This window comes from Hyperolius riggenbachi, chromosome 7 (assembly GCF_040937935.1).
Source record: "Hyperolius riggenbachi isolate aHypRig1 chromosome 7, aHypRig1.pri, whole genome shotgun sequence".
NCBI lineage: Eukaryota > Metazoa > Chordata > Amphibia > Anura > Hyperoliidae > Hyperolius > Hyperolius riggenbachi.
The window spans coordinates 75657172-75684296 of NC_090652.1; the positions used below are offsets into that span (position 1 = coordinate 75657172).

Consider the following 27125-nt stretch of genomic DNA (forward strand, 5'->3'; position numbering starts at 1 on the left):
ACAGTAGCAGGAGGGGGACCTAGGAGGAGAGCCTGGCTCTGAAGACAATCAGCAGCGCACGGCATCATTTGACAAGACAAGACAAATAACATTTATATCGCGCTTTTCTGCTGGTGGACTCAAAGCGCCAGAGCTGCAGCCACTAGGACGCGCCCTATAGGCAGTAGCAGTGTTAGAGAGACCTGCCTACGGTCTCCTACTGAATAGGTGCTGGCTTACTGAACAGGCAGAGCTGAGATTCGAACCCTGGTCTCCTGTGTCAGCGGCAGAGCCCTTAAAGGGACTCCAAGCAGTGCCTGTGGATATGCCTTTAAGCATACCCACAACTAATTCATTACATCCTCACACCTACCAGCATGATGTTTGTAATTATATCCCCCTGGGTTCCTTATATTTCATTGCATTGTGCTGAATCGAGCTGCCAACTTTGGAGAAAAGTCGTCCTGTGGCCCTGGATTCGATCGTGAAAATATCAAAAACTAAAAGGCATAGAGCAGCTGTTTATATATCATTGAAAAGAGGAGAAAAAGAGCTTTAAAATGATATGCATCTTTCCATAGTTACTGCACTGCTCAGAGTCCCTTTAACCATTATACCATCCAGCCACCGCTGACTTTGGAGAAAAGTCGTCCTGTGGCCGCGATTTCGATCGCGAAAATATCGAAAACTAAAAGGCATAGAGCAGCTGTTTATATATCATTGGAAAGAGGAGAAAGAGAGCTTTAAAATGATATGAATCTTTCCATAGTTACTGCACTGCTCAGAGTCCCTTTAACCATTATACCATCCAGCCACCTCTGACTTTGGAGAAAAGTCGTCCTGTGGCCACGATTTCAATCGCGAAAATATCGAAAACTAAAAGGCATAGAGCAGCTGTTTAGATATCATTGGAAAGAGGAGAAAGATAGCTTTAAAATGATATGCATATTTCCATAGTTACTGCACTTCTCAGAGTCCCTTTAACCATTATACTATCCAGCCACCTCTGACTTTGGAGAAAAGTCGTCCTGTGGCCGCGATTTCAATCGCGAAAATATCGAAAACTAAAAGGCATAGAGCAGCCGTTTAGATATCATTGGAAAGAGGAGAAAGAGAGCTTTAAACTGATATGCATCTTTCCATAGTTACTGCACTGCTCAGAGTCCCTTTAACCATTATACCATCCAGCCACCGCTGACAGGATGGCAAGGGCTGGTTTATGTGCTAATGGGGCCCCTTTGACTCTGAATGGGGCCCCAAGCGTCTGCTTTTGTTGCCTGGTCGGTAATCCGGCCCTGAGGACAACTTATTGTGTAATAGTTGGATACTGCCATATAGAATATTATACTGAACATCCTTACCCGGGCGCCTCCTACCTGTACCCAGAGAGAATTTCTTAGGATGTGTGTGTTAATATGCTCTGACGCTGGGCATACATAATTCAGTTTGTGGTAGGTCAAGTAATTGATATCTTGCCAATGTTGAAATTTCATCTGATGTCAGTTGCTCTGCCATGAACTTTGTAGTGCTTTATGGTTTATGCAGTACAAAGCCATGAAGTCCGCTCACGTCCCCCTCCTTCCCACAGCCCCCGGACTCCTGGCCCCACTGGTCGTACAAATAACAGGCATTTGCAATCGATGCCTCATTAATATTTTGATCAAATACTTGTTTGTTAGAGAGTTTTGGTGGATTTAATCATTTTATCTGTTCCAAAGTTGAACCTATTGGAGACATCATACAGTGTACCCCTAGCACAGCACTTATACGTTTCTGGTGTGTTGTCTGTTTATGTAACCACTTCCAGACCAGTGTGGTTGAAGTCTATGTCCTGCTTGTGGCTGTGCAGCTCTGACAGGACGTAGATTTCAACAATCGTCACCGCACGGTCCTGCCACTCTGCCTCCACCACAACCCACTCACCCAGCCGACAGTAGGACAACAGAGCTCTATGAGCTGGCCAGGAACCGACTTCATTGGGTCCTGACCCTTTCATCACTGTAAGCTAATCCCATTGGCTTACATTGATGGACAGGGTCAGGAGCCAATGAAAGTGGCTCCTGACCAGGGCACAGAGCTCTGCCGTTATAGAGACAGCAGAGAGAGGGGGACCTGCGGCGTGACCGGCGAGAGTGGTGGATCAGTGTTGCAAATCATCGGCAAGCGCCGTTTTGCAGTACCAGCAGTCTCTGGTCCTTAAGGGGCCAGAGACTGCTGCTACGGAAGTAGATACAGGACCACTATAAAAGAGTAAATTTTAACTACTTTAGGACCACGGTGATTGAAATCTACACCCTGTTTTGGTGAGCTCCTGGCTGACAGGGCGTAGATTTCAATCACCGCCCGCAGAGCGCATCCGCCGTTCAAACCCGACGTCTCTCATCGCAGCTCACTGGCTCTGCCTGTCTCTATGGCGGCAGAGCCATGTGAGCCGGTCAGGAGCAGATTTCATTGGCTCCTGGCCGTGTCTATCAATGTAAGCCACTCCCATTGGCTTACATTGATGGACACGGTCAGGAGCCAATGAAAGCAGCTCCTGACCGGCTCACATGACTCGGCAAAGTCTATGTCAGGAGGATCCCGGCGTGCGGCGGTGACAGCGGTTGCGACAATTCGTCAGGATTCTGTTGGTATTGAACGGTCTCTGGTCCTTAAAAGAGTCTTCAGGCATTCAGTAGTAAAAGAAGGGCTACTTACCCGGGGCTTCGTCCAGCCCTAAGTTCCCAGCATGTCCCTCGCCGCAGCTCTCCCCGCAGCCGTTCGCCGCCTCTCCCTCCTGCTGATGACGTCAGACCGACCTGGAGGTCGGCCTGTACTGCGCCTGCATGAGCGGCGCTGTCAATCACCGCCACGTGGACCGGAGCGTACTAGTTCTGCGCCTGCATAGTAAGCTCCGTTTCACGTGGCGGTGATTGACAGCACCGCTCATGCAGGCGCAGTACAGGCCGACCTCCAGGTCGGTCTGACGTCATCAGCAGGAGGGAGAGGCGGCGAACGGCTGCGGGGAGAGCTGCGGCGAGGGACATGCTGGGAGCTTGGGGCTGGACCAAGCCCCGGGTAAGTAGCACTTATTTTACTAATGAATGCCTGATAACTCCTTTAAAGGGGCAGAGACCGCTGGTACTTCAGTGGTTAAAATACATGTAAACACATACAAATAAGAAGTACAATTTTTCCAGAGTAAAATGAGCTATACACACATGATGGCTGACACACAAACCCCCCCCCCCCCCCCCCCCCCCGCCTCCAGGAGCTCTCGGAAAGCTTCAGAAGCAAAGTCGGAGTTTTATGTACTGCACATGTGCAAATGCTTTCTAAGCCTACAGTGGGTCCCTCCCTGGAGCTGTATTTGACCAGAACGTGACGGTGCTGGAATGAGGGGACCAAACAAGAACAGGTAGGCTCTATGGAATCGAGCCTTCCCTCTCTATAGTTGAGTATCTGTCTTCTTTTTTTTAAACTCACTTTAGTATGTCAATGTGAGCTCAAACTGGCAACAAACGGATCAAGCTGCAGGAGACTTGCAGTTGAACTGGTGCTGAACTAAAACCAAAAGTCTGTGTGTACTAGCCCATAATTAGCATATAGACAGGCAGTACAAAAGACTGGAGTCCATCAAACCCGACAGGGGATGAAGTGATTCTATTGCGCTGCTATTATTACATGAATAACTACAGGGGTAGCAGAAAGTCACACTTCTCACTCTAGTGGTCCTATTCCCCCCCCCCCATGCCAACACACTGCCAGAGCAGAAAATCCCCCTGATCGGTGTAGTGTGGGCAGAGCAGGGACAAGGTCCTCCAGCACCCAAGGCTGAGACACCAAAGTGCGCCCCTCCATCCCTCCCACCTCAGCTGTCACACACGGATTGCTATTAGACTAAGAGGTGCCACAGGGCCCACAACCTCCCCAACACCTTAATATTTAGTTATCTGGCTTGCAGTCACTGCTATGTATCCCCTTTTCTTATTTCTATCTGCTTCATACACAATTAGGAATGACATCTGAATGAATTGTGCGCCCCCTCCTACACTGCGCCCTGAGGCTGGAGCCTCTCCAGCCTATGCCTCGGCCCGGCCCTGAGTGTGGGATATACAGGATCTTCTAAAAAAATTAACATATTGTGATACAGTTCATTATTTTCTGTAATGTCCTGATAAACATTAGACTGTCATATATTTTAGATTCAAATACACACAACTGAAGTAGTTCAAGCCTTTTATTGTTTTAATATTGATGATTTTGGCATACAGCTCATGAAAACCCCAAATTCCTATCTAAAAAAATTAGCATATTTCATCCGACCAATAAAAGAAAAGTGTTTTTAAAACAAAAAAAAAAATCAACCTTCAAATAATTATGTTCAGTTATGCACTCAATACTTGGTCAGGAATCCTTTTGCAGAAATGACTGCTTCAATGCGGCGTGGCATGGAGGCAATCAGCCTGTGGCACTGCTCAGGTGTTATGGAGGCCCAGGATGCTTCGATAGTGGCCTTAAGCTCATCCAGAGTGTTGGGTCTTGCGTCTCTCAACTTTCTCTTCACAATATCCCACAGATTCTCTATGGGGTTCAGGTCAGGAGAGTTGGCAGGCCAACTGAGCACAGTAATACCATGGTCAGTAAACCATTTACCAGTGGTTTTGGCACTGTGAGAAGGTGCAAGGTCGTGCTGAAAAATGAAATCTTCATCTCCACAAAGCTTTTCAGCAGATGGAAGCATGAGGTGCTCCAAAATCTCCTGATAGCTAGCTGCATTGACCCTGCCCTTGATAAAACACAGTGGACAAACACCAGCAGCTGACATGGCACCCCAGACCATCACTGACTGTAGGTACTTGACACTGGACTTCAGGCATTTTGGCGTTTCCCTCTCCCCAGTCTTCCTCCAGACTCTAGCACCTTGATTTCCGAATGACATGTAAAAGTTGCTTTCATTCGAAAAAAGTACTTTGGACCACTGAGCAACAGTCCAGTGCTGCTTCTCTGTAGCCCAGGTCAGGCGCTTCAGCCACTGTTTCTGGGTCAAAAGTGGGTTCATGCTTCAATCTGCTGAAAAGCTTTATGGAGATGAAGATTTCATGTTTCAGCACGACCTTGCACCTGCTCACAGTGCCAAAACCACTGGTAAATGGTTTACTGACCATGGTATTACTGTGCTCAATTGGCCTGTCAACTCTCCTGACCTGAACCCCATAGAGAATATGTGGGATATTGTGAAGAGAAAGTTGAGAGACGCAAGACCCAACACTCTGGATGAGCTTAAGGCCGCTATCGATGTATCCTGGGCCTCCATAACACCTGAGCAGTGCCACAGGCTGATTGCCTCCATGTCACGCCGCATTGAAGCAGTCATTTCTGCAAAAGGATTCCCGACCAAGTATTGAGTGCATAACTGAACATAATTATTTGAAGGTTGACTTTTTTTGTTTTAAAAACACTTTTCTTTTATTGGTCAGATGAAATATGCTAATTTTTTGAAATAGGAAATTTGGGTTTTCATGAGCTGTATGCCAAAATCATCAATATTAAAACAATAAAAGGCTTGAACTACTTCAGTTGTGTGTATTTGAATCTAAAATATATGAAAGTCTAATGTTTATCAGTACATTACAGAAAATAATGAACTTTATCACAATATGCTAATTTTTTGAGAAGATCCTGTACATGCTCTACATCTGCAGGAGTCTGATGTGGAGGCGTCGGAAGGTAAATATTCATTATGTCAATATGTTCCCAGTCCGTCTTGTTTCATAACAAGAATGAATCACAGATAACAATTTAGTCATCTCTGTCAACGTTACAGAAAATAGAATACATGGATATAGGGAATGTTGGCAAAAGCTGACAATTAGTGTTGTCCCACACCCCAAAATTTGACTCCTCCTCTATATCCTATCAATCCTACGCTAATATACCACTCAAAACCTGCTCCAAAATGAATGGAACGGATATTACACTGACTGACTGAGTATTGTCGGCATGGTGGGAGGTCCAGTGCTGTCACTTCAGCACCATGGTAGTTTTGGAATAGGCGAGTTTGGAGACCAAATTCTTGACCAAGCACAGATCCAGCAATGAAATACATCAGAAGCAGTTTACACACGGAACTGAAAATTGCAATAAAACAAAGTGTTTCACTTTGGTAACAAAACTAGCTGGCGGCGGAAGAATGGGGGATCGTGGAGGACCAGCACGGGATAGGAGGGCTGCACGGGGCTGGCAGAAGCCCCAGGTAAGTGAAACACTTTGTTTTATTACAATTTTCAGTAACACTTTAACCCTTTGGGGACCGGCCGCCTAACCCCCCTTATGGACCAGGCATTTTCGCTGAAGGGGGGGGGGGGCGTGTTTGGGGGGTCAGGCAGTCGGATCCCCAGTGGGGCTTGCTGGGCACAGTGTCCCCCCTGTAGCTGGCAACCATTACTCACCTTCCAGGCTCCAGCGACGAGCTGCAGCTGACCCCTCCGCTCTGGCCGGCATCTCCGCTCCTACTGCCGCTCAGTTCCGGGTCGCAACTTGATGACGTCATCAAGCCGGGACCCTGCACTGAGGTCAGAGAGAGCGGGGATGCCAGCCAGAGCGGTGGGGAGTGCCAATCATCGTGGTAACGTCAGGGAGGTGAGTGGATCCTCTTCTTCCCCCCCTACCGCCGCAGCTGCCAATAGTGATCACTACAATCCGCCAGCGATCATAGTGATCACGTGATCGGCAGCCATATGCGATGGCTTCTGATTACTGAGGGGGAAATGTCAGCTGTCATATGACAGCTTAATCTCACCTCTTGGGTGCGCACGATCGCGTCGGGAGCGGAAACGGCAGGTGGCGTAAACCCTACGCCGCATCAGGCTAGAACAGCCACAAGTGCGGCGGAGGATCTAATATAGGTGGTCACCAAAAGGTTAATTGATTCATTTCACAGTACTTGCTCTTATAGAGAGTTTGAAGTGAGAGAATTATGGAGGACGCTATCTTGGTTATTTTTTTTTTTTTTTATAAAGCTGCATTTATCCGGCTGTCCTGTTTGTGTGAGAATGGGGGCCAGGTAAGTCTGTAGCAAAATACTGGTAATGCAAATTGCAAATAGTTTTACTAGCAGCACCACCCGGGTGCCCAACTCAAATAGTATGCCCTGTCAGAAGCATATGGCCAGCGGAGTCATGGCGCCATACTTATTCCGGGTCAGCTATTTTTTTTTTAAAGGACTTACGAGGCCAAAATCGGTAAAAAAGTGAAGTACCTGCAAGATGTTTAAATGCACGGAGGACGCTGTCCGCGCCCTCTGTGCAGTTCCGCAGGGTCCCCTTCTTGAAAGCGCCCCCCGTGCCGATCGCGACCCCACAGGCTGGGTCAGGCTCTCATGCCGCTCCTAATATGGCCGCCAGAGCTGGCAGCGGCTGCGCAGTCCGCATTGCCGCGAGTGCGGCTGCGCAGCTCTAGGGCCAACCCCTCCGATCCACGCTACAGTGCGTGGTTCAGAGGGGTTGGCCCTAGAGCTGCGCAGCCGCAATCGCGGCAATGCGGACTGCGCAGCCGCGGCCAGCTCCAGCGGCCATACGGCATGAGAGCCTGACCCGGCCTGTGGGGTCGCGATCGGCACGGGGGGCGCTTTCAGGAAGGGAACCCGGCGGAACTGCACGGAGGGCGCGGACGGCGTCCTCCGTGCATTTAAACATCTTGCAGGTACTTGACTTTTTTAACGATTTTGGCCTCGTAAGTCCTTTAAGGCTACACGCCAGTGCCTTTTTCATATTGTGCTCATCAAATGTCGTGTAACATCTACATGTACCATAGTCCACATTAGTCAGTAGGATTGTCGTTGAGGGGAAAATAAATTTGTAATGATTAACTTCCTTAGCGGTAACCCCGAGTCAGGCTCGGGACAGAAATCCACAGCTTAGAGCAGTAATCCCGAGTTTGATCCATTGGAGGTGTGGAATGTGCAGGGCTGCCCCAGACCTATCTAGCGGTATGATTTTTAGGGTCTGAAAGCTTGTGAAAAAATTGCAATGCTTTTGGAAAAAAAATCTGGAAATAATCATACCGCTAGGGAGGTTAAGAACTATGCTAGTTTTTATGATACAGAACTAGGCTAAATACTATGAAAATCTAACATGTAAATGGATTAATCAAATCATGCAGTAAAAAAAGCATTTAGTTGGTCCATTTTCAAGCTGCATAGATTTCCAGAAACATTTGCATAATTCTCCATCAACTTAGAATTATTTGCATATCTCAAGACAAGAAGAAAGTTGGCACTGAGCCCAAACAATATGGGGGAAACAAACCCGCCTATAGACATCTGCTGCAGGTGGAAGTACCTCTAGATATCCATGGCGTCTAGATGTGGAAACAGAGAAACGCCTTTAGAAATCCGCGGCAGTTTAATGCTGGGAATACACGCTTCGTTTCTGCCGCTCGATTCTCCTCTCGATCGTTTTTGCCGCTTGATTCTGCAGTCTCTTTCGTATCTTTTTCCATTCACTTCTATCAGAAATCGAGCGGCGAAAGGATCGAAAGGGAGATCAGACATGTCAGAAATTATCGAACCATTTAATCACCTCAAAAACGAACCGTGTATTCCCAGCATAAGTGGGTAAAGGCAGAGGATCAGCACAATAGTCACACAAAAATTTTCCTTTACAGTGTCCATTTATACACCTGGCCAGCCCTGAGGGCCCTTTTCCACTAGCGCGTTTGCGCTAGCTGAATCGCAAAACCGCAAACCGCTAGCGATTTTACAATCGCTACGGTTTGCTTTTTAACATAGGAATCGCGGTAGGTCATTTCCACTACCGCGATTCGTTTTTTACTTGATCGCGATCGCGCCGCGGAGCGACTTTTGCCGCGATTTTGCTATGCAGTGCATAGCATAGCAAAATCGCGGCCGCAAACGTCGGGAAAACGGCGGAATTGCGATTCAGCAATCGCTAGCGTTCAGCGCGAACGCTAGCGACTGCTAGTGGAAAAGGGCCCTGACAGGTTCTCTTTCTAAACTGCAATGGACCAGCTCTTTTGCCGACTTCTTACCTTCATGATGCCGTTCCAGTTGTCACCTGTTGAGACACGGAACAGGGTCAGGAAAGCCATTCCGAAGTTCTCGAACGTAGCGTGCCTGCTGAGTCCCTCACACGGGTTGTCTTCGGTGCACACTGCAGACAAGAGGACCTGTTAGCAACCTGTAATAACTGGCAGAACACTGCAGACAAGAGGACCTGTTAGCAACCTGTAAGAACTGGCAGAACATTGCTGAAGATTGTCTACCACAACCAGAGTCTCCCTTTCAGCCACACAACCGAAACAACAAAATGAGCCAATTTTATTGCGATTCAATAAAAACAATTCCCTTTTTTTTCTATATAAGTCGGTCGGGAGTGTTGGGTTTCTCAGATCAATTTTTATGAAAAGTGAATGGTGTAGGGTAGATTGTCAGCTTCTTAATGTATAGAGCAGTATTCGGTAATTTTTGTTCATAATTGGGGATGAATTGAACACACGTGTGTGGTACGTTGGTCAAATTTTTCAAATGTTACAATCACTCAGAAAAATGTATTGTCATTCTTGAATTGAAAAGGGATATAAGAAAACTGTATGGCGTGTGGCCACTTTAACCCATTCAGGTTCCGTGGTTTTCACGTGAGAAATGTTCACCTCCCATTCATTAGCCTATAACTTTATCACTACTTATCACAATGCACTGATCTATATCTTGTTTTTTCCGCCACCAATTAGGCTTTCTTTGGGGGGTACATTTGCTAAGAGCCACTTTACTGTAAATGCATTTTAACAGGAAGAATAAGAAAAAAATGGAAAAATTCATTATTTCTCAGTTTTCAGCCATTATAGTTTTAAAATAATACATGCCTCCATAATTAAAACTCACGTATTGTATATGCCCATATGTCCCGGTTATTACACCATTAAAATTATGTCCCCATCACAATGTATGGCGACAATATTTTATTTGGAAATAAAGGTGCATTTTTTCCATTTTGCATCTATCACTATTTACAAGTTTAAAATAAAAATAAATAAATAAATATTTCATCTTTACATTGATATTTAAAAAGTTTAGACCCTTAGGTAAATATTTACATGTTTTTTTTTTTTTTTTTTTATTGTAATTTTTTTTTTTTTATAGTAAACATTTTATTTGGGTAGTTTTGGGAGGGTGGGGGGTAAACAATAGATTTATAATGTAAATGTGTGTTAATTTTTTTTTTCAGGTGTAGTATTACTTTTTGGCCACAAGATGGCGGCCATGAGTTTGTTTACATGACGTCACTCTAAGCGTAGCACGCGCTTAGAGTGACGCATCGGGAAGGAGACAGCCAGAAAAAGCACAGCTTCCGAGAGAAGCTGTCGCTTTTTCAGCGGGGGAGAGGAATCAGTGATCGGGCACCATAGCCCGATACATTGATTCCTTGGCTACCGAATCCGCGGCCGGGAGTGCGCGTGCACGTGCACGATCGGCCGCGGTAGCGTGCATGGTTCCTGGACGTAGAAACTACGTCCAGGAACCAAAATAGGTTAAGCTCCTCCAACAATCTGCACCTCACAGGATGTGAAGCTGGGAGTCTTTGAGATCCATTTTTACAATCCTGCTTCATATTCGTCATGATGTTGGCTGCTCCTTTCTTGGCATATCAATCCTAAAGGACAACTGTAGGGAGAGGTATGTGGAGGCTGCCATATTTAAAGTATTTCCTTTTAAAGGACACTCGAGGTAAAAATAAACTAATGAAATAAACAATTGTATCTATCATCCTCCTAAAATAACTTTTTAAGATATGCCACAGTTTTATTTTATATTTAAATCTACTTTTTAAGTTTTTAATGTTTTATTGTTTTTGCTCAATGACACATTCTTTGAAGTATGCCAGAGCTAAAATATATGAACTATTGACCCTTTTTATCTATTTCCTGCACTCAGAAGCCATTTTCTGCTAGGAAAGTGTTTTATAGTTGTAATTTCTTATCAGTGAGAGTCACGCTGTAGTCTGACTCAGCCCTGACTCAGACAAGAACTGCTACTTACATACCTGATGTTTAACTCTTTCAGACAGAGAAAGAAAAAAAGGAGCACAGCATAGTTATTTGTGTGCTAGGCACTGTACATACACATGTCTGTCTCATCATGTCACCTCGGGTATCCTTTAAGCAATCCTAGTTGCATGGCATCCTGGTGATCCTCTGCCTCTAATACTTTTAGCCACAGACCCTGAACATGCATTTGCAGATCAGGTTTTTCTGGCATAATTGTCAGATTTGACAAGATTAGCTGCATGCCTGTTTCTGGTGTGATTCAGGCACTACTGCAGCCAAATAGATCAGCAGAGCTTCCAGGTAACTTGTATTGTTTAAAAGGAAATTAATATGGCAGCCTCTATATCACTCTCACCTCCGGCTCACTTTAAAATAACTCCTCCTCTCCACCCCCCTCTCCTGCTCTTCATGCTTGTTTTATTTCTCCTGAAATTACAGATAATGCTTTTGTAGGAAAGAGTCTTTCTCAAGGTTAATCAATGATAAACAGGCACAAAAGGGCCCATTAAAAATACCAGTTAAGACAGGCCATTAGTATTTAAAGGGCATTGTGACCCAAGGGTAGAGCTCTGAGATAAAGACAATGAGATGGTGGCAGGAAAATGCTAAATAAGCTGAACTTTCTCTCCAGTCTGGCTTCTGCTCCCCCCCTTCCACCAAAACAGTCCTTACTAGTTGCTAATGACCTCCTGGATGCAAAATAGAGAAATACCTATTCTCCATACTCTGTCTACATTCATGGTCTGGGACAGCACTGCGAAACCCCCTCGCTTTCTGCACAGGCAGACTGAGAACCAATGTTATTTGATTGGCTAGTGCACACTTGAATGTGTTTTCCCAATGAAGATGTTAACAGACAGCAGTGAAGCACTGCACACATTTTCTCTATCAATGACATTAGCGTCTGTGATAAAACGTGCATGTTTCCACACATGCAGACACAGGTGGTGTACAGAAAACGCATACAGAAAACTGACAGACGAGTGTGCTCCCAGCCTCAGCTTATTACACTCACTCTCCATGCCCCTGTATCACCTCTCCATGCCCTTGTACCGCCTCTTCATGCCCTCGTACCGCCTCTCCATGCCCCAGTATCACCTCTCCATGCCCTTGTGCCGCCTCTCCATGCCCTTGTGTCGTCTCTTCATGCCCTTGTACCGCCTCTTCATGCCCCTGTACCGCCTCTCCATGCCCCTGTATCACCTCTCCATGCCCTTGTACCGCCTCTCCATGCCCTTGTGTCGCCTCTTCATGCCCTTGTACCGCCTCTTCATGCCCCTGTACCGTCTCTCCATGGCCCTGTATCATCTCTCCATGCCCTTGTACCGCCTCTTCATGCCCCTGTACCGCCTCTCCATGCCCCTGTACCGCCTCTCCATGCCCTTGTACCGCCTCTCCATGCCCTTGTATTGCCTCTCCATGCCCTTGTGCCGCCTCTCCATGCCCTTGTGCCGCCTCTCCATGCCCTTGTACCCAGGGGCGTACCTACCGCCCTTGCAAGGGATGCGGGGGCAGGGGGGCCCCGAGGGGAGAGGGGGCCCGCAGCTCTGGGAACCAACACCCGCCCGCATGCATTAACTAGCAAGCGGACATGTATATGACACAAATTGGGAGCAGGCTTTTGCTGTCTGGTGCGGAGGCGGGCACTAGGACCTGGAGGCATACTTCTCGTCAAGCTCTGTATGCTTCCTTATCAGCCCCCCTCCCCGCCTCCTCAAGCACGCTAGACTCTTGTGGGCTGCCACGAGTCTTCTTTCTTCTGTAATCTCCTGCAGACAGGGTGATAAATGAGGCCAAATGTCATGTCTGCCGCTGCGGAGGCTGTCTGTGTGTATGTAGTGTGTGCAGGGGTCTAGTCCTGGGAAAAGAAGTGAGTGGACTCACCCGGAGAATTCCGCGCGGCGCGCCAAAATGGGCGTGGTCAAGCAACCCGTGGGCGTGGTCATGGGTGGGGCCAAATATACATGACCTTAGCAGTGATGTAAAAGGTCTGCCGAGGAAGTTTGAGCTCTGCCGTAGTGTATCCCCCAAAAATAGATGTAATCTGACAGCATTTCACCAAAAAGACACAATCTGGTAAAAGTTCCTCCAAAATACAGATAATATGGAAGTGGTTCCCCCAAAATAGACAATGTGGCAGCAGCAGTTCCACCAACATACACATAATTTGGAAGCAGTTCCCTAAAATACGCGAAACCTGGCAGCGGATCACCCAAAATACACGTAACACCCAAAGGACATATAATCTGGCAGTAGTGGTCCCCCAAACATACACAATCTGGCAGCAGTTCCCTAAAATACACGTAATTTGGCAGCAGCCGTTCCCCTAACATACACATAATCTGGCAGCTGTTCCCCAAAATACATAACAGCGATTCCACAAAAATGCAGATAATCTGACAGCAGTTCCCCCAAAATAGGTACCCCCAGGTAGCCAGGTCTATAGGTGTCCCCAGTATAAGTAGCCATGAGTATAGTAGTCCCCAGTATATGTAGCCAGAGGTATAGTTGCCTAGTATATGTAGCCAGGGGTATATGTGCCCAGTATATGTAGCCAGTGGGATATGTCCCCAGTATATGTAGTCAGAGGTATATGTGCCCAGTATATATAGCCAGGGGTATATGTGCCCAGTATATATAGCCAGGGGTATATGTGCCCAGTATATATAGCCAGGGGTATATGTGCCCAGTATATGTAGCCAAGGGTATATATGCCCAGTATATGTCACCAGGGGTATATATGCCCAGTATATGTAGCCAGGGGTATATATGCCCAGTATATGTCACCAGGGGTATATATGCCCAGTATATGTAGCCAGGGGTATATATGCCCAGTATATGTTGCCAGGGGTATATATGCCCAGTATATGTTGCCAGAGGTATATATGCCCAGTATATGTAGCCAGGGGTATATATGCCCAGTATATGTAGGCAGGGGTATATGTGCCCAGTATATGTAGGCAGGGGTATATGTGCCCAGTATATGTAGCCAGGGGTATATATGCCCAGTATATGTAGGCAGGGGTATATGTCCCCAGTATATGTAGGCAGGGGTATATGTGCCCAGTATATGTAGGCAGGTGTATATGTCCCCAGTATATGTAGGCAGGGGTATATGTGCCCAGGTAACCAGGGGTATATGTCCCCAGTATATGTAGGCAGGGGTATATGTCCCCAGTATATGTAGGCAGGGGTATATGTCCCCAGTATATGTAGGCAGGTGTATATGTCCCCAGTATATGTAGGCAGGTGTATATGTCCCCAGTATATGTAGGCAGGTGTATATGTCCCCAGTATATGTAGCCAGGTGTATAGTGGCCCCCAGTATATGTAGCCAGGTGTTTAGTGGCCCCCAGTATATGTAGCCAGGTGTTTAGTGGCCCCCAGTATATGTAGCCAGGTGTTTAGTGGCCCCCAGTATATGTAGCCAGGGGTATATGTGCCCACTATATGTAGCCAAGTGTATAGTGGCCCCCAGTATATGTAGCCAGGTGTTTAGTGGCCCCCAGTATATGTAGCCAGGTGTTTAGTGGCCCCCAGTATATGTAGCCAGGTGTATAGTGGCCCCCAGTATATGTAGCCAGGTGTATAGTGGCCCCCAGTATATGTAGCCAGGTGTATAGTGGCCCCCAGTATATGTAGCCAGGTGTATAGTGGCCCCCAGTATATGTAGCCAGGTGTATAGTGGCCCCCAGTATATGTAGCCAGGTGTTTAGTGGCCCCCAGTATATGTAGCCAGGTGTATAGTGGCCCCCAGTATATGTAGCCAGGTGTTTAGTGGCCCCCAGTATATGTAGCCAGGGGTATATGTGCCCACTATATGTAGCCAAGTGTATAGTGGCCCCCAGTATATGTAGCCAGGTGTTTAGTGGCCCCCAGTATATGTAGCCAGGTGTATAGTGGCCCCCAGTATATGTAGCCAGGTGTTTAGTGGCCCCCAGTATATGTAGCCAGGTGTATAGTGGCCCCCAGTATATGTAGCCAGGTGTATAGTGGCCCCAGTATATGTAGCCAGGTATATAGTGGCCCCCAGTATATGTAGCCAGTTGCCCCCCCCTGGAGGGGAGCAGCGCAGCAGAGAGGAGCATTGTGCGCAGCGTGGGGAAGGGCGGACGTTCCCCCCCCCCCTCCCTCACCTTGGGGCTCCTCTCCCTGGCTCTCCCCTCCATAAAGATGCGGTGGTGGCTGGCGGCGGTGACTGGCAGCGGCATTGGTGGGCGGGACTTACCTCCTCCAGTGTTCCGGGTGGACGCTGTGCGTGCCGCTGTGCGTGCCGCCCGTTCTCAACAGGATTCCCTGCATACTCTGATCGCCGAAGGCGATCGGAGTGGGTGAGGGGATGCCGCCGCTCAGCGGCTATCATGTAGCGAGCCCTGGGCTCGCTACATGATTTAAAAAAAAATAAATAAAAAAAAAGTGCAGCGCTGCCTCCTTGCCGGATTTTTTAGAACGGCAAGGAGGTTAATTGGTTTGATATCCCGCAGTAATCTATGTGGTTGTTGTATGTATGTAGTGTGTCTGTGTGTCTCTCTGTGTGTGGCTACCTATGTATGTAGTGTGTCTGTGTGTGGCTATGTATGTAGTGTGTGTGTGTGGCTATGTATGTAGTGTGTGTGTGTGGCTATGTATGTAGTGTGTGTGTGTGTAGTGAGTGTCTGTGTGTGGCTATGTATGTAGTGTGTCTGTGTGTCTCTCTGTGTGTGGCTGTGTATGTAGTGTGAGTGGCTGTGTATGTAGTGTGACTGTGAGCGGCTGTAGTGTGAGTGGCTGTGTATGTAGTGTGAGTGGCTGTGTATGTAGTGTGTGCGGCTGTGTATGTAGTGTGTGTGGCTATGTATGTAGTGTGAGTGGCTATGTATGTAGTGTGTGTGTGTGTAGTGAGTGTCTGTGTGTGGCTATGTATGTAGTGTGTCTGTGTGTCTCTCTGTGTGTGGCTGTGTATGTAGTGTGAGTGGCTGTGTATGTAGTGTGACTGTGAGCGGCTGTAGTGTGAGTGGCTGTGTATGTAGTGTGAGTGGCTGTGTATGTAGTGTGTGCGGCTGTGTATGTAGTGTGTGTGGCTATGTATGTAGTGTGAGTGGCTATGTATGTAGTGTGAGTGGCTGTGTGTGTCTCTGGATCTGCTCTCTGCCTAATTTCTGTTTTGTGGGGGCGCCTCAGCCTGCCTGGTTTCTGTTTTGTGGCTGGGGGTGCCTGCGTTTAAAAAAAAAGTCATTTTGTTTGTGGTATATTGCCTGGGGGTGGGGGGCAGATGGGTTTGATGGGGGGGCCCCATCCAAAGTTTCGCAGGGGGGCCCAGTGGTTTCTAGTTACGCCCCTGCTTGTACCGCCTCTCCATGCCCCTGTATCACCTCTCTGTGCTGTACACAAGACCTTGCTGAACACTAAATAGGGACTGTCTACAAATCTTTGTCTGCAAAACTGTATGATTCCTTAACAGAGGCAGTCATTAGAACAATTGTGCATAGAGCATGAATGTTTTCTCTCCGTTCTCTTAGTTGTCAGTCTCTTAGGACAGGGAAAATAAACCTTTCCCCTACAGGGCCCTCTGCAGCTTCTAAGCCCCCCTGCAGCTGCATCTCTTGCAGGGTCTATAGACCCCTGCAACCACACACATATGCTCTGCGCGGTTATCTCCAGTCACTGACTATCTATCTGCTGTTTCTGCAAACTTAAATATACCCAAGGCAGATTCCCCTACATATGCCATGCTGCCGTGTCCCATCCACACTGCTCTCTTCCCCCATGCGCCCTGCTATGACCCCAGGAATCTACTGACGACCAGCTTGTCGGTAGCCTTACAGGGAAGGGGCATCCTTAGCAGGAAAAGCACTCCTGCAAATGCCTCTTCCTCACCTCTCCATGCCCCTGTACCGCCTCTCCATGCCTCTGTACCGACTCTCCATGCCCTTGTACCGCCTCTCCATGCCTCTGTACCGACTCTCCATGCCCCTGTACCGCCTCTCCATGCCTCTGTACCGCTTCTCCATGCCCTTGTACCGCCTCTCCATGCTCTTGTACCTCCTCTCCATGCCCATGAACTGCCTCTCCATGTTCTTGTACCGCCTCTCCATGTTCTTGTACCGCCTCTCTATGCCCCTGTAATGCCTCTCCATGCCCCTGTAATGCCTCTTCATGCCCCTGAACCGCCTCTCCATGCCCGTGTACCTCCTCTCCATGCCCCTGTACCTTCTCTCCATGCCCCTGTACCTCCTCTCCATGCCCCTGTACCGCCTCTCCATGTTCTTGTACCGCCTCTCCATGCCCCTGTACCTCCTCTCAATGTTCTTGTACCGCCTCTCCATGCCCTTGTAACGCCTCACCATGCCCTTGTACCGCCTCACCATGCCCTTGTACCTCCTCTCCATGCCCCTGTACCGCCTCTCCATGTTCTTGTACCGCCTCTCCATGCCCTTGTAACGCCTCTCCATGCCCCTGTACCGCCTCTCCATGCCCCTGTACCGCCTCTCCATGCCCCTGTACCGCCTCTCCATGTTCTTGTACCGCCTCACCATGCCCCTGTACCGCCTCTCCATGCCCTTGTACCGCCTCTCCCCCACCTCCCTGTGCTCTCTTACCATCTTTCTGCTCCTCCCACCTCTAGCTACGATAACTGTAGAAACACCCCAATAACCTCAACTTAAAAATGCCCACTGTCTGGGGTAACATTTAACTCTGAGCTGTCACTTAAGCCACGTATTACCTCACTATTAAAAATGATGAGTCAGATTTGTCTCTTACTTACACTAGAGCACATCCATAAGAGCAACCAGGGCAATTGCCCCAGGGCCCCCGAGTGCTGCCATTTCCCCCTGGTTTCACCTGTCCAGGCCGGTGCACTCCTCCATGCAATCCGGTGTTTACCCTTGCAGGGCTGCCGGACAGGTGATTCACAGTGCTGCTGAAAACTATGCAGGGGCCCCGGGGACCACTATATAATTGGGGAGGCAGATCGGGGGGGTAGTACCAGTAACTTGGCTGTGTGTGTGTGTGTGTGGGGGGGGGGGGGAATGGCCAGAGAGAAAGGGGTTCCTTACCTAAATTCTACTTATGGGGCCGCCAGGTTAATTTTGCCCATTGTCAGTAGAACCAAACCCGCACAAGAGGCTACTAAAATGCCCTAATAATTTTCTGTCTTGACTACTGCAACATCCTACTCTGCAGCCTTTAAAGTATTTTCCCCAACTTTCTGCCATTTCTGATCTACTTCTGAAAACTGTAGCTGCCTTTCTGTGAAGGTGATCCTCTGGTCCAGCCCATCACCTGGAAAGTCAAAACTCCTGATTTGCATGTTCCGAGTAAGTTATTGAAAAGCATTATGTTTAGTAAATAACCATAAGAGCCAGTAACCAGCATTGTCTAGAAAGAGGTCAGCAGAATCTGACCAATCATGATTGAGTAACACACATCCAACCTTTCGCATTTATATTAATAGTGAGATAACATAATAGCTTTCAGGAAGATTCAGTCAAGATGAACAAATCTGCCTCATATTGATTGGTCATGATGAGATGTGTGTAGCCACAACCACAATCTACAGCTCCAGCAAACCCATCCCACTCGTCTCCACCTGGATCTGAAGAAAGACTCGGCTCGAGTTGACCTTTGATTTCACATTTTGGTTGATCCTCCTCTGATGAGCTCACAGTTGCTGCATCAAGTTCCATCGATAATTACATCTTGTGGAATTCACAGGAAGAATGAACAGCTGTAAACGATCTGTTGTGTTAGAAATTTGCTGATAATGAGCAGATGCGTCTCCTGTCTTTACACAAAATACGGTGTTTTTCCCAATCCTGCACATCCACCGGCTGGTCAAGTGGTTTAACTTCTTGAGGACCGCAGTGTTAAACCCACCTAAAGACCAGGCCAATTTTCACTAAATTGGCCACTGCAGCTTTAAGGCCAAGCTGCAGGGCTGTACAACACAGCACACGAGTGATTCCCCCCCTTTCTCGCCACAAACAGAGCTCTCTGTTGGTGGGGTCTGATCGACCCCCCGTCCATTGTTTATTTTTTTTTGTATAAATATTATTTTTTTTTAAATTTACTATTTTTTTTCCCCCTGAAACCCCCCCCCCAGCCAGCCAATGATGCGATCGGCTGTCATAGGCTGCAGCCTATGACAGCCGATCGCTCTCCTGTGTGCCAGGGGGACAGGTGTGTCACACGGCTGTCTCCAATACAGCGCTGCAGTGCTGTACTTAGTAAAAAGACAGTGATTTTGCCGTCTAACAGTCTCCCAAGCAGCGATTGCCGCTCGGAGAATGAAGGCAGGGCGAGCTCCACCTCCCAAGCAGGAGATGTGTGCGCAGCCTGCGCGCGATCTCCTGCATTAGCCGGCCCCAGGACTTGACTCCAATTGGCGTTAGGTGGTCGTGGGGCTGCCGCCGTGGTCACGCCCGTTGGCATGACGAGGTCGTTAGGCAGCTAATACAAACTTTCTTGTGTTCCCGATTATGCCCATCCTTGGCCACAGTAACCAAGGTTGGATTTTTAATTTTAGTGCCCCTAGGCCAGGGGTCGGGAACCTTTTTGGCAGAGAGAGCCATAAACACCAAATATTTTAAAATGTAATTCCGTGAGAGCCATACAATGTTTAAAATTGTGACAGTAAGGCTCATGCCCCTGTTGCGATGGTGATGTGTACACAGTTGACCTTCTGGGCAGCGGAAGTGTCAAACACGTCTTCAGCTTCTCTTGGGTTTCAGCAACATCAGCAATTTCCCCCGCGAGCCAGACAGGAGAAATACCGACTAACAGCATGTACCATTAGCTAGCTGACTTGGGGGTTGATTCACTTTGTTGGACGAGGTCCCAGCACTTTGGCCCAATAGGCTGCCTGTCAAGCGACAGGCAGCCTATTGGGCCAATGTAAGTGCGGGGATCTCATTCTACAAAGTCACTGGAGTTGACAGGGTTCAGAATGGGACATTGGAGCAGCCGTTAGTTTTGGGGTAGCGCGAGTAAGTTAGTAGTGCACACTACAGCAGTAGCGTGCACTACTTTGAAAATTTTACTTGCACTGCCACACTAAGCTGCGCTGCTTGAGTAGTGAAGCTTAGTGAATCAAGCCCTACTGATTTGTATGTGAGCCAGATGTAGCCATCAAAAGAGCCACATCTGGCTCCCGAGCCATAGGTTCCCTACCCCTGCCCTAGGCCAACTTTCTTGCTGATTGCCCTTACAAGAGCACTCCTCTCCCATTCCATGTGCAGCCCCTTTTCCATGTGTAAAATCCATATACAGCAACCCCTTTCTTTCATGTATGGCTCTCTTGAGCTGCGGCAGCCGTCTTCCTTGTGTTCCCCATTTGTAGCCTGCCAATTTAATTTGCAGTATACTCCTTGATATGCAACAACCCTTCTTCAATGTCCAGCCAAACCCTTGGGATTAAGCTGCCCAAGACTCGAGCCTCTGTGGCCTAACCAGAAATCCGTCCCTGACAGTAAGCTCGTGATTGTAAAGTGTGTGTCAACAATTTTCATCCAGTGATGTCCTTCTGGTCTGACAGCTACCTAGGTGAGGACCCTGCCAATCACAACAGGCCCATAGTGCTGAATATTGACAAAGCCGGAGCTGGTGGCAATCCTGGACTCTAGTGATGGAGTCTTCACAACGGCATCAGGGGAACAACAGATTTGGAGGAGAAGTAGGTGAGTAGTTTACAGTACGTTTGGTTTCAGCAAAGTAGGATTGGGCATGTGGGCGTCACTCTGCTTTGTCAAGATCGAGACCACATGGTGGGGAGATGCCCGTGGAACCGGTGGACTTGTCCACCCTGGCCTATTGCTGATTCCTCCCTTGCTCCAGATCCAGTCCTGGTCCTTTGTGAAGTATATATACACTTTTACTGCACATCTATACATATATATATATATATATATATATATATATATATATATATATACTGTATATAAATAAACATACACACAACATATATATACATACACACTCTTCTACTGCAATCACTCCTTACTTTTGGGCTGGCACTCAGCTACCTTCACGTGCTGCCGCACACTGGGGCCTATGATCCTCTGCCCCATCAACCCTGGCGGCAACATGCTGCCACACAGAGTCGGGCGGAGCTAACGTGGGAAGGAGACGGGACTAGTCACAGGAGGGGCGGGGCTATTTCAGATGGCCAAGGGGGGTCGCATGTTATTAAAAACAAAAACTTCAGAGGTCACTGGAAAGGGCTTGGCAGACTGCAAGTGGTCCACGGGCCGGACTTTGGACATCACTGTCCTAATGTGTAAGACCTCCTTTCTGACGCCTAACCCCTTCCTGATGTTTAACCTTTAAACTCTAAAGCTATTCTATCCTTCCCTATCCACTAACCCTGTGAAACTATGACTTACTCAAACTAATAACCAATACTCACCTCATAGTCTGTTCTGACTTCAATTCTGACTTGACTCACAAGCCTCGTCTCCTCTGGCTGTCCTGCGGATCTCTTTGGCTGCAGTAGTGTCAGTCAGACTTCAATCAGAAATATCTGATCAGCATGCTTTTTCAGGGTCGATGTCTTAACGTATTAGAGGCATTGGATCCGCAGGACAGTCAGGCAATAAGCATTGTTCAAACGGAAAAATAAATATCGTCCTCCTCCTCTCAACTCCGGTTCCCCTCAAGACTTTCCAGCAGACAAGCATGGGCGGCTGATCTCCCAGTGCACAGGGCCGGCGCTACCATAGAGGCAGAGGAAAAGGGAGGGGGGACACCAAGAGCCCAATAGTGTGATATTGTATAGATGATAATTAATAATGAGTAATATAACAATTTAATACTCACAAACCAGGGTTACCATTAGGCAACCACTGTGAAGGCAGATGGGAAGATTAACCTGACCCCACTCAGGATTAAAAGTCGCTCTCTGTAGATAGGAAGAAGATGGGTACAACCCTCCACCAAGGGTGGACTTAGCAATATGTAGAAGCTTTCCAGAGGCGCCAATAGAATAAAAGTCACTTAAACGAGCTTAAAACCGATGGGGCAGTGGTGGGCCTATCCCATCCATGCAGACAAAGCAAACAAAGGAAGGACTGTGGCATCAACAGTCAAACAACAATTTATTTATACTCCACAGTAAAAATAGGCAACGCGTTTTACGGGCTCAATCCCGCTTCATCAGGCCAATCAAAAAGGAGCATACAGCTTATCAGCATCAAAACCACACTGAGGCGCTCAGTGTGGTTTTGATGCTGATAAGCTGTATGCTCCTTTTTGATTGGCCTGATGAAGCGGGATTGAGCCCGTGAAACGCGTTGCCTATTTTTACTGTGGAGTATAAATAAATTGTTGTTTGACTGTTGATGCCACAGTCCTTCCTTTGTTTGCTTTGTCTGCATGGATGGAATAGGCCCACCACTGCCCCATCGGTTTTAAGCTCGTTTAAGTGACTTTTATTCTATTGGCGCCTCTGGAAAGCTTCTACATATAGAGGCAGAGGAGGCAGCTGCCCCAGGGCCCCAGAGCTTGTAGGGGCCCCCAGTGGCTACAAGAGGAAAAAACAAATTTTCAAATCGGCCTTATAGTTTTTGAGAAAATCGATTTTAAAGTTTCAAAGGAAAAAAAATACACATTTAAAAACCTTCCGACTTTAATGGTTGATAGCAAATCCACCTTATATGCTAGAAACCCTAAATTTGCAGGATATGTTAAGGAGATCATTAGGAATAAGAGGAAAAAACAATTTTTCAAAAAGACCTTATAGTTTTTGAGAAAATCGATTTTAAAGTTTCAAAGGAAAAAAGTATACTTTTAAATGCGGTAAATGTCACTTTTAGTAGCAAACCTAACGGTAGTGTAATTTTACATGCATCAAACGAAAGCGCAATAAATTTCCTGACGGGGTTTCCAGCAGCGCTTTGGCCAGGGATCGCTATACAGCCGCAATATGGCTGTATGAAAATCCCTGGCATTTTTTTCTATTTTCCCAATTTTTTTTTATGTTTAGAGTGTGGGAATTTTTTTTTTTTTTAATTATGTTGGGTCCCCCCTCCTGAAACTTTTTAACCCCTTGTCCCCCATGCAGGCTGGGATAGCCAGAATGTGGAGCTCCGACCGATTGGGACTTCACACCCTGACTATACCAGCTGCAAAAAAGGTCCCCTAATGCCGATTTTTGTTCCGGGGTATATGTTGGGGGGGCCCCCCAGGTTTATTTTGCCCTGGGGCCCCATTGTTGCTTAAACCGGCCCTGCCAGTGCACAAACTGTTGTGATCAGCAGGGACCAGAGAGCGCCTCCTTGTGGAGAGAGAATCACCCTTCCCCCCCACAAGTCAAGTTGTGGGGAGGACAGACGGTTGTGTAATATGTCAATGGTTTAGAAATAAAGCAAAAAATCATATATGAAGGGAAGGTATGACAATATATGGTCAGCGTTTCCCATTTACAAATTGCTATTGTATATACTGTAACTTTTGAATTATTGCTATTAGTCATAGAACTTACACATTTAGAATAAACGTTTAATAGAGATACCTACTAAGACACACAATTTGAAGAGAATGCCAGGCTTGTTGATACACAAAGTAATGCTAGGGCAGTTTAGCATATACGGTAAGTTGTAAAAACCTAAGCAGGGGTGCTGCTATGGTTTTTGTGGCCCAGTCAGAGGTCCCTTCCTCCCCAAAAAAGCAGGTGGTTTTCGTGGCCCAGTCAGAGGCACCTTCTCCTGCCCCTTCCCCCCCCCCCCCCCCCCCCCCAAAAAAAAAAAAAATCAGGTGTCCCCCCAGTATAGGTAGTCACCCCCAGCCAAGGCGCCCTTACCAGTAAAGATAGCCACCCCCAGTATAGGTAGCCAATAGTGTCCCCTCAGTATAGGTAACCTGCCCAGCATAGGTAACCAAAGGTGCCCCCACCCCACAGGGCTTTGGTGTCAGTAGAGGGACGTAGCTTCCTGCTGCCTTCCCATCCTCAACACTCACCGACCTGCAGATCAGGTGTGGCGCAAAGAGAGGAGAGCAGCTTACAGTAACCGTGCGGCACACTTCAAATGCAGGAAATGAGCAATGTCCTCCATTCCACATCTGTAGTGTACTCTGTGGTGATGCACCGCTCTCCACATTGCCATGTCTGTGTTTAAGTGACAGGGAGGTAGCAGTGGCCATACAAGACACAAACAGGGCAGCTCTGGCAAAATGGGAGGCCCTTGCTGTGGAAGAGGCCCCAATCAGCTGCTTGGTTTGCCTGAGCCAATCTGCACCCCTAAAACTAAGAGAGGCAGAGGAGTATATCTGGTTTACTGTGCAGGGAGTGAGGAGGATGGATGGATGTGGCACTCCCATACAGAAAGAACAAACTTATTTCCCTTGCTCTTATAGGAGAATTCCAACAAAATCTTTGCGTTTGTTATATTCTTTTAGGAAGAATGAAAACCTCTGAAGTTTTTACTGCAGCCTGTGTTCTTAGTATTAGCATAGCAGAGAAGGCAAGGTGTTTGGTTTGCTCTGCTAGGGAAGAGCAAAATGTTGTGTGGCTTTTTTCCATTTTCAGCCTACAGTCTTTGGAATCGAATCCCTCCTGTTCTACAAACAGAGCCCAAATCTACTTCTGGATAAAGCTAGAAAGAATTAAGGTGACCATACACCTACCGATTTTGTGGCCTGATCGACCTTCCTTTATCAAATTGGATTAAAATAGGTGCTGCAACAAGCAGTGGTCGATCGGGTGAGCGTCTGTCAGTCATTGTGATATCAAATGCCATTACAAACACCGCCAGCATGGCAGCCCCAAGTGTAAAATGATCCTCCCGACACCCATGCGGTGTAACATCTCACCTATCCAGCTGCCGCAACTCCTTGTCTCCTTCGCTGTCTCCTCCGTATGGCACCAGGCGCTTGTCTATGATGTCATACATACGCCACGTTGTATACGTGCCACCAAGTGGCTCCACATGACAGCAGCGCTTACTGGAGGAGACCGGGAGTCGCAGGAGCTGGACGGGTCAGATTTACAATCCACGGGCACCTGCGGGGGCATCAACATTTGGGGGGCGGCCAGGTGGGTGTCGCGAGGCCGATTTCTGAGAGATTTCCTGCTGACATTGATCAGGAATTGGCCTACATTATATGGGCAGCCAACAGATCTCTCTACCATTAGATTTGATCATTGAGAGATCTGTCTCTTCATCGATCTGCCCACACATCGCCAGAGGATATAAAACGTCATATATAAAAACAGTATATCAACATATGAAGAGGCTAAATGAACACATTGTACAGTGGTCTCCCTTTGTCCTCACTCACCCAGCTTCCCGAATAACTCCACTCCCAGAGCAGCGTAGATGAAGAACAGCAGCATGAACAGAAGGCCCAGATTCCCCACCTGCCAAGATACACACAGGACCAGACTGAGATCCAATACATCATAAAAAGCAACATCAAAGAACAATAACACAAGCACACACATGGGAACACAAGAAAGGGAGCCAGAATATCAGCATTACAAAGTGTACTGGCTCGGGATTAAATAGGACCTCTGCTACGCACAATCTGTATCATGATTAGATGAATAAGTCCTTTCTGTGGCAATCTCATTTAATATGTTACAGCATGCTTGTTTATTATTCTGCTGTCTAGGCAATGGTGCTGAAAGCTCAGCCTCTGACCAATCCAACAATCCTCTTCCCTAACCAGGACTGAAGGTCCATGAGATGCTAATAATTCTGCTTTTGTATGCAGCTTGGAGCTGGACCAAAATGCACTTTCTGAATATTTTGATTGGTCCAATACCAAGCCCCATACATTAAAGGACAACTTAGGTGAGAGGTATATGGAGGCTGCCATATTTTTTTCCCCTTTAAAGAGAACCAGAGACGAAGCACCCTCATGTATTTTATTACATTTATCAGTGGGAACATAACAGTAAACACCTACCCTGCTTTTAGTTTTATTCTTCTCAGTCTAATCTATCTGTTATCAACTGTGATAAGAATCTACCGACTGATACAGTCTAGGTTTGACTTGGAATCATTATAGCTGAGTCACTCTTCTGTGGAGTCTTTTCAAGCCCAAGCCTGCCCCCTCCTGGCCCCCTACTCAGAGCTGTTGAAATGGGAGGGGCTGCTGCTACCGAGAAAGAAGCTCTGAAACAGACAAGTGTATCTGTGTGCAGTGTGCAGCCAGTCATTATCTACTGTATGCAGTTTCATTTCTATAAGAGACACTTCCTACAGGCAAGCACACAGCATACCAGAATAACAGTTGAAAGCAGACAGATGAAAGGTTGCAACAGCCCTGCTTGTCTATAGTCTCATAGAGGCTAGACAGCACATCCAGAACAACTCATAACCGGGAAGCAGAACAGGTATGAGCCGGCGGCCATATTGGATATTTCCTGGAGCAATAATGGATAAAAAAAACACTCAAAAAGGCACACCAGAGTGGCGAAATTATCAGGTAGAGCATTTATTCTTTACAAGCTATCAACTGATATGTTTATTTTGTGTGAATCGTTCATCTCTGGATCCCTTTAAAGCGCACTTGAACTCAGAAACTCCTCTATGCGCTAAAAGATAAGCAACAGAGGGAGAAGACAGGGGGCTGGAAGAAGGCCAAAGGAAGTATAAATGATCTTCTTCCCCTCGTGACAGGTACACTTTACAACTGCATGCTGACTGGTATTATTAGCATCTCCGTGACCATCTCTACTAACGTCTCCACAGTGACTTTACATCTTCATAAACCAAGAACCCCTGATGGGCCTAGCAGGAGCTCTCATCTAACCTTACAGACCTTGTTCCAATTTTTTTTTTATTTGTGTGAAATATAACAGAATTTACCATCTACAACATTTTGTGCATAGCACAAACCCATTTTTGAATTATGAATATTTTTATAACCTGTCTGGCAGGGTTTGCAATGCTGAATTCCTGTGTGAATTTGATACTTGATTATGGAATAGCGGTCTGTGAACTGTCTATTCCCCTTCCACACCCCATCATCACCCACAGGAGGTAGTTAGGGAGGAGCTGGTAGAGGGCAGAAGCCGGTGTTTTCTTATGAACACAGCAATGACCCCACCCACGAGGGAGTGGAGGGAGGAAGTAGGTGGAGTCAGGTGTTGGCTCTCTGCACAGTAGGAAACTATCACT

The 27125-nt window shown here is 47.2% G+C and overlaps 1 protein-coding gene across 4 annotated transcripts in view; it reads right to left on the reverse strand.

The window, feature by feature from the left end:
• The window catches only part of CACNA1H (calcium voltage-gated channel subunit alpha1 H), an 822232-nt gene that overhangs the window by 25639 nt on the left and 769468 nt on the right, over nt 1-27125 (reverse strand). For all 4 annotated transcript variants that reach the window (XM_068244151.1, XM_068244150.1, XM_068244152.1 and 1 more), the window contains 2 exons: nt 25279-25357; nt 9010-9131 (listed from right to left, as the gene is read on the reverse strand). In XM_068244151.1, coding sequence (XP_068100252.1) covers nt 9010-9131; nt 25279-25357 — 201 coding nt within the window. The remainder of the gene's footprint in view (nt 1-9009; nt 9132-25278; nt 25358-27125) is intronic.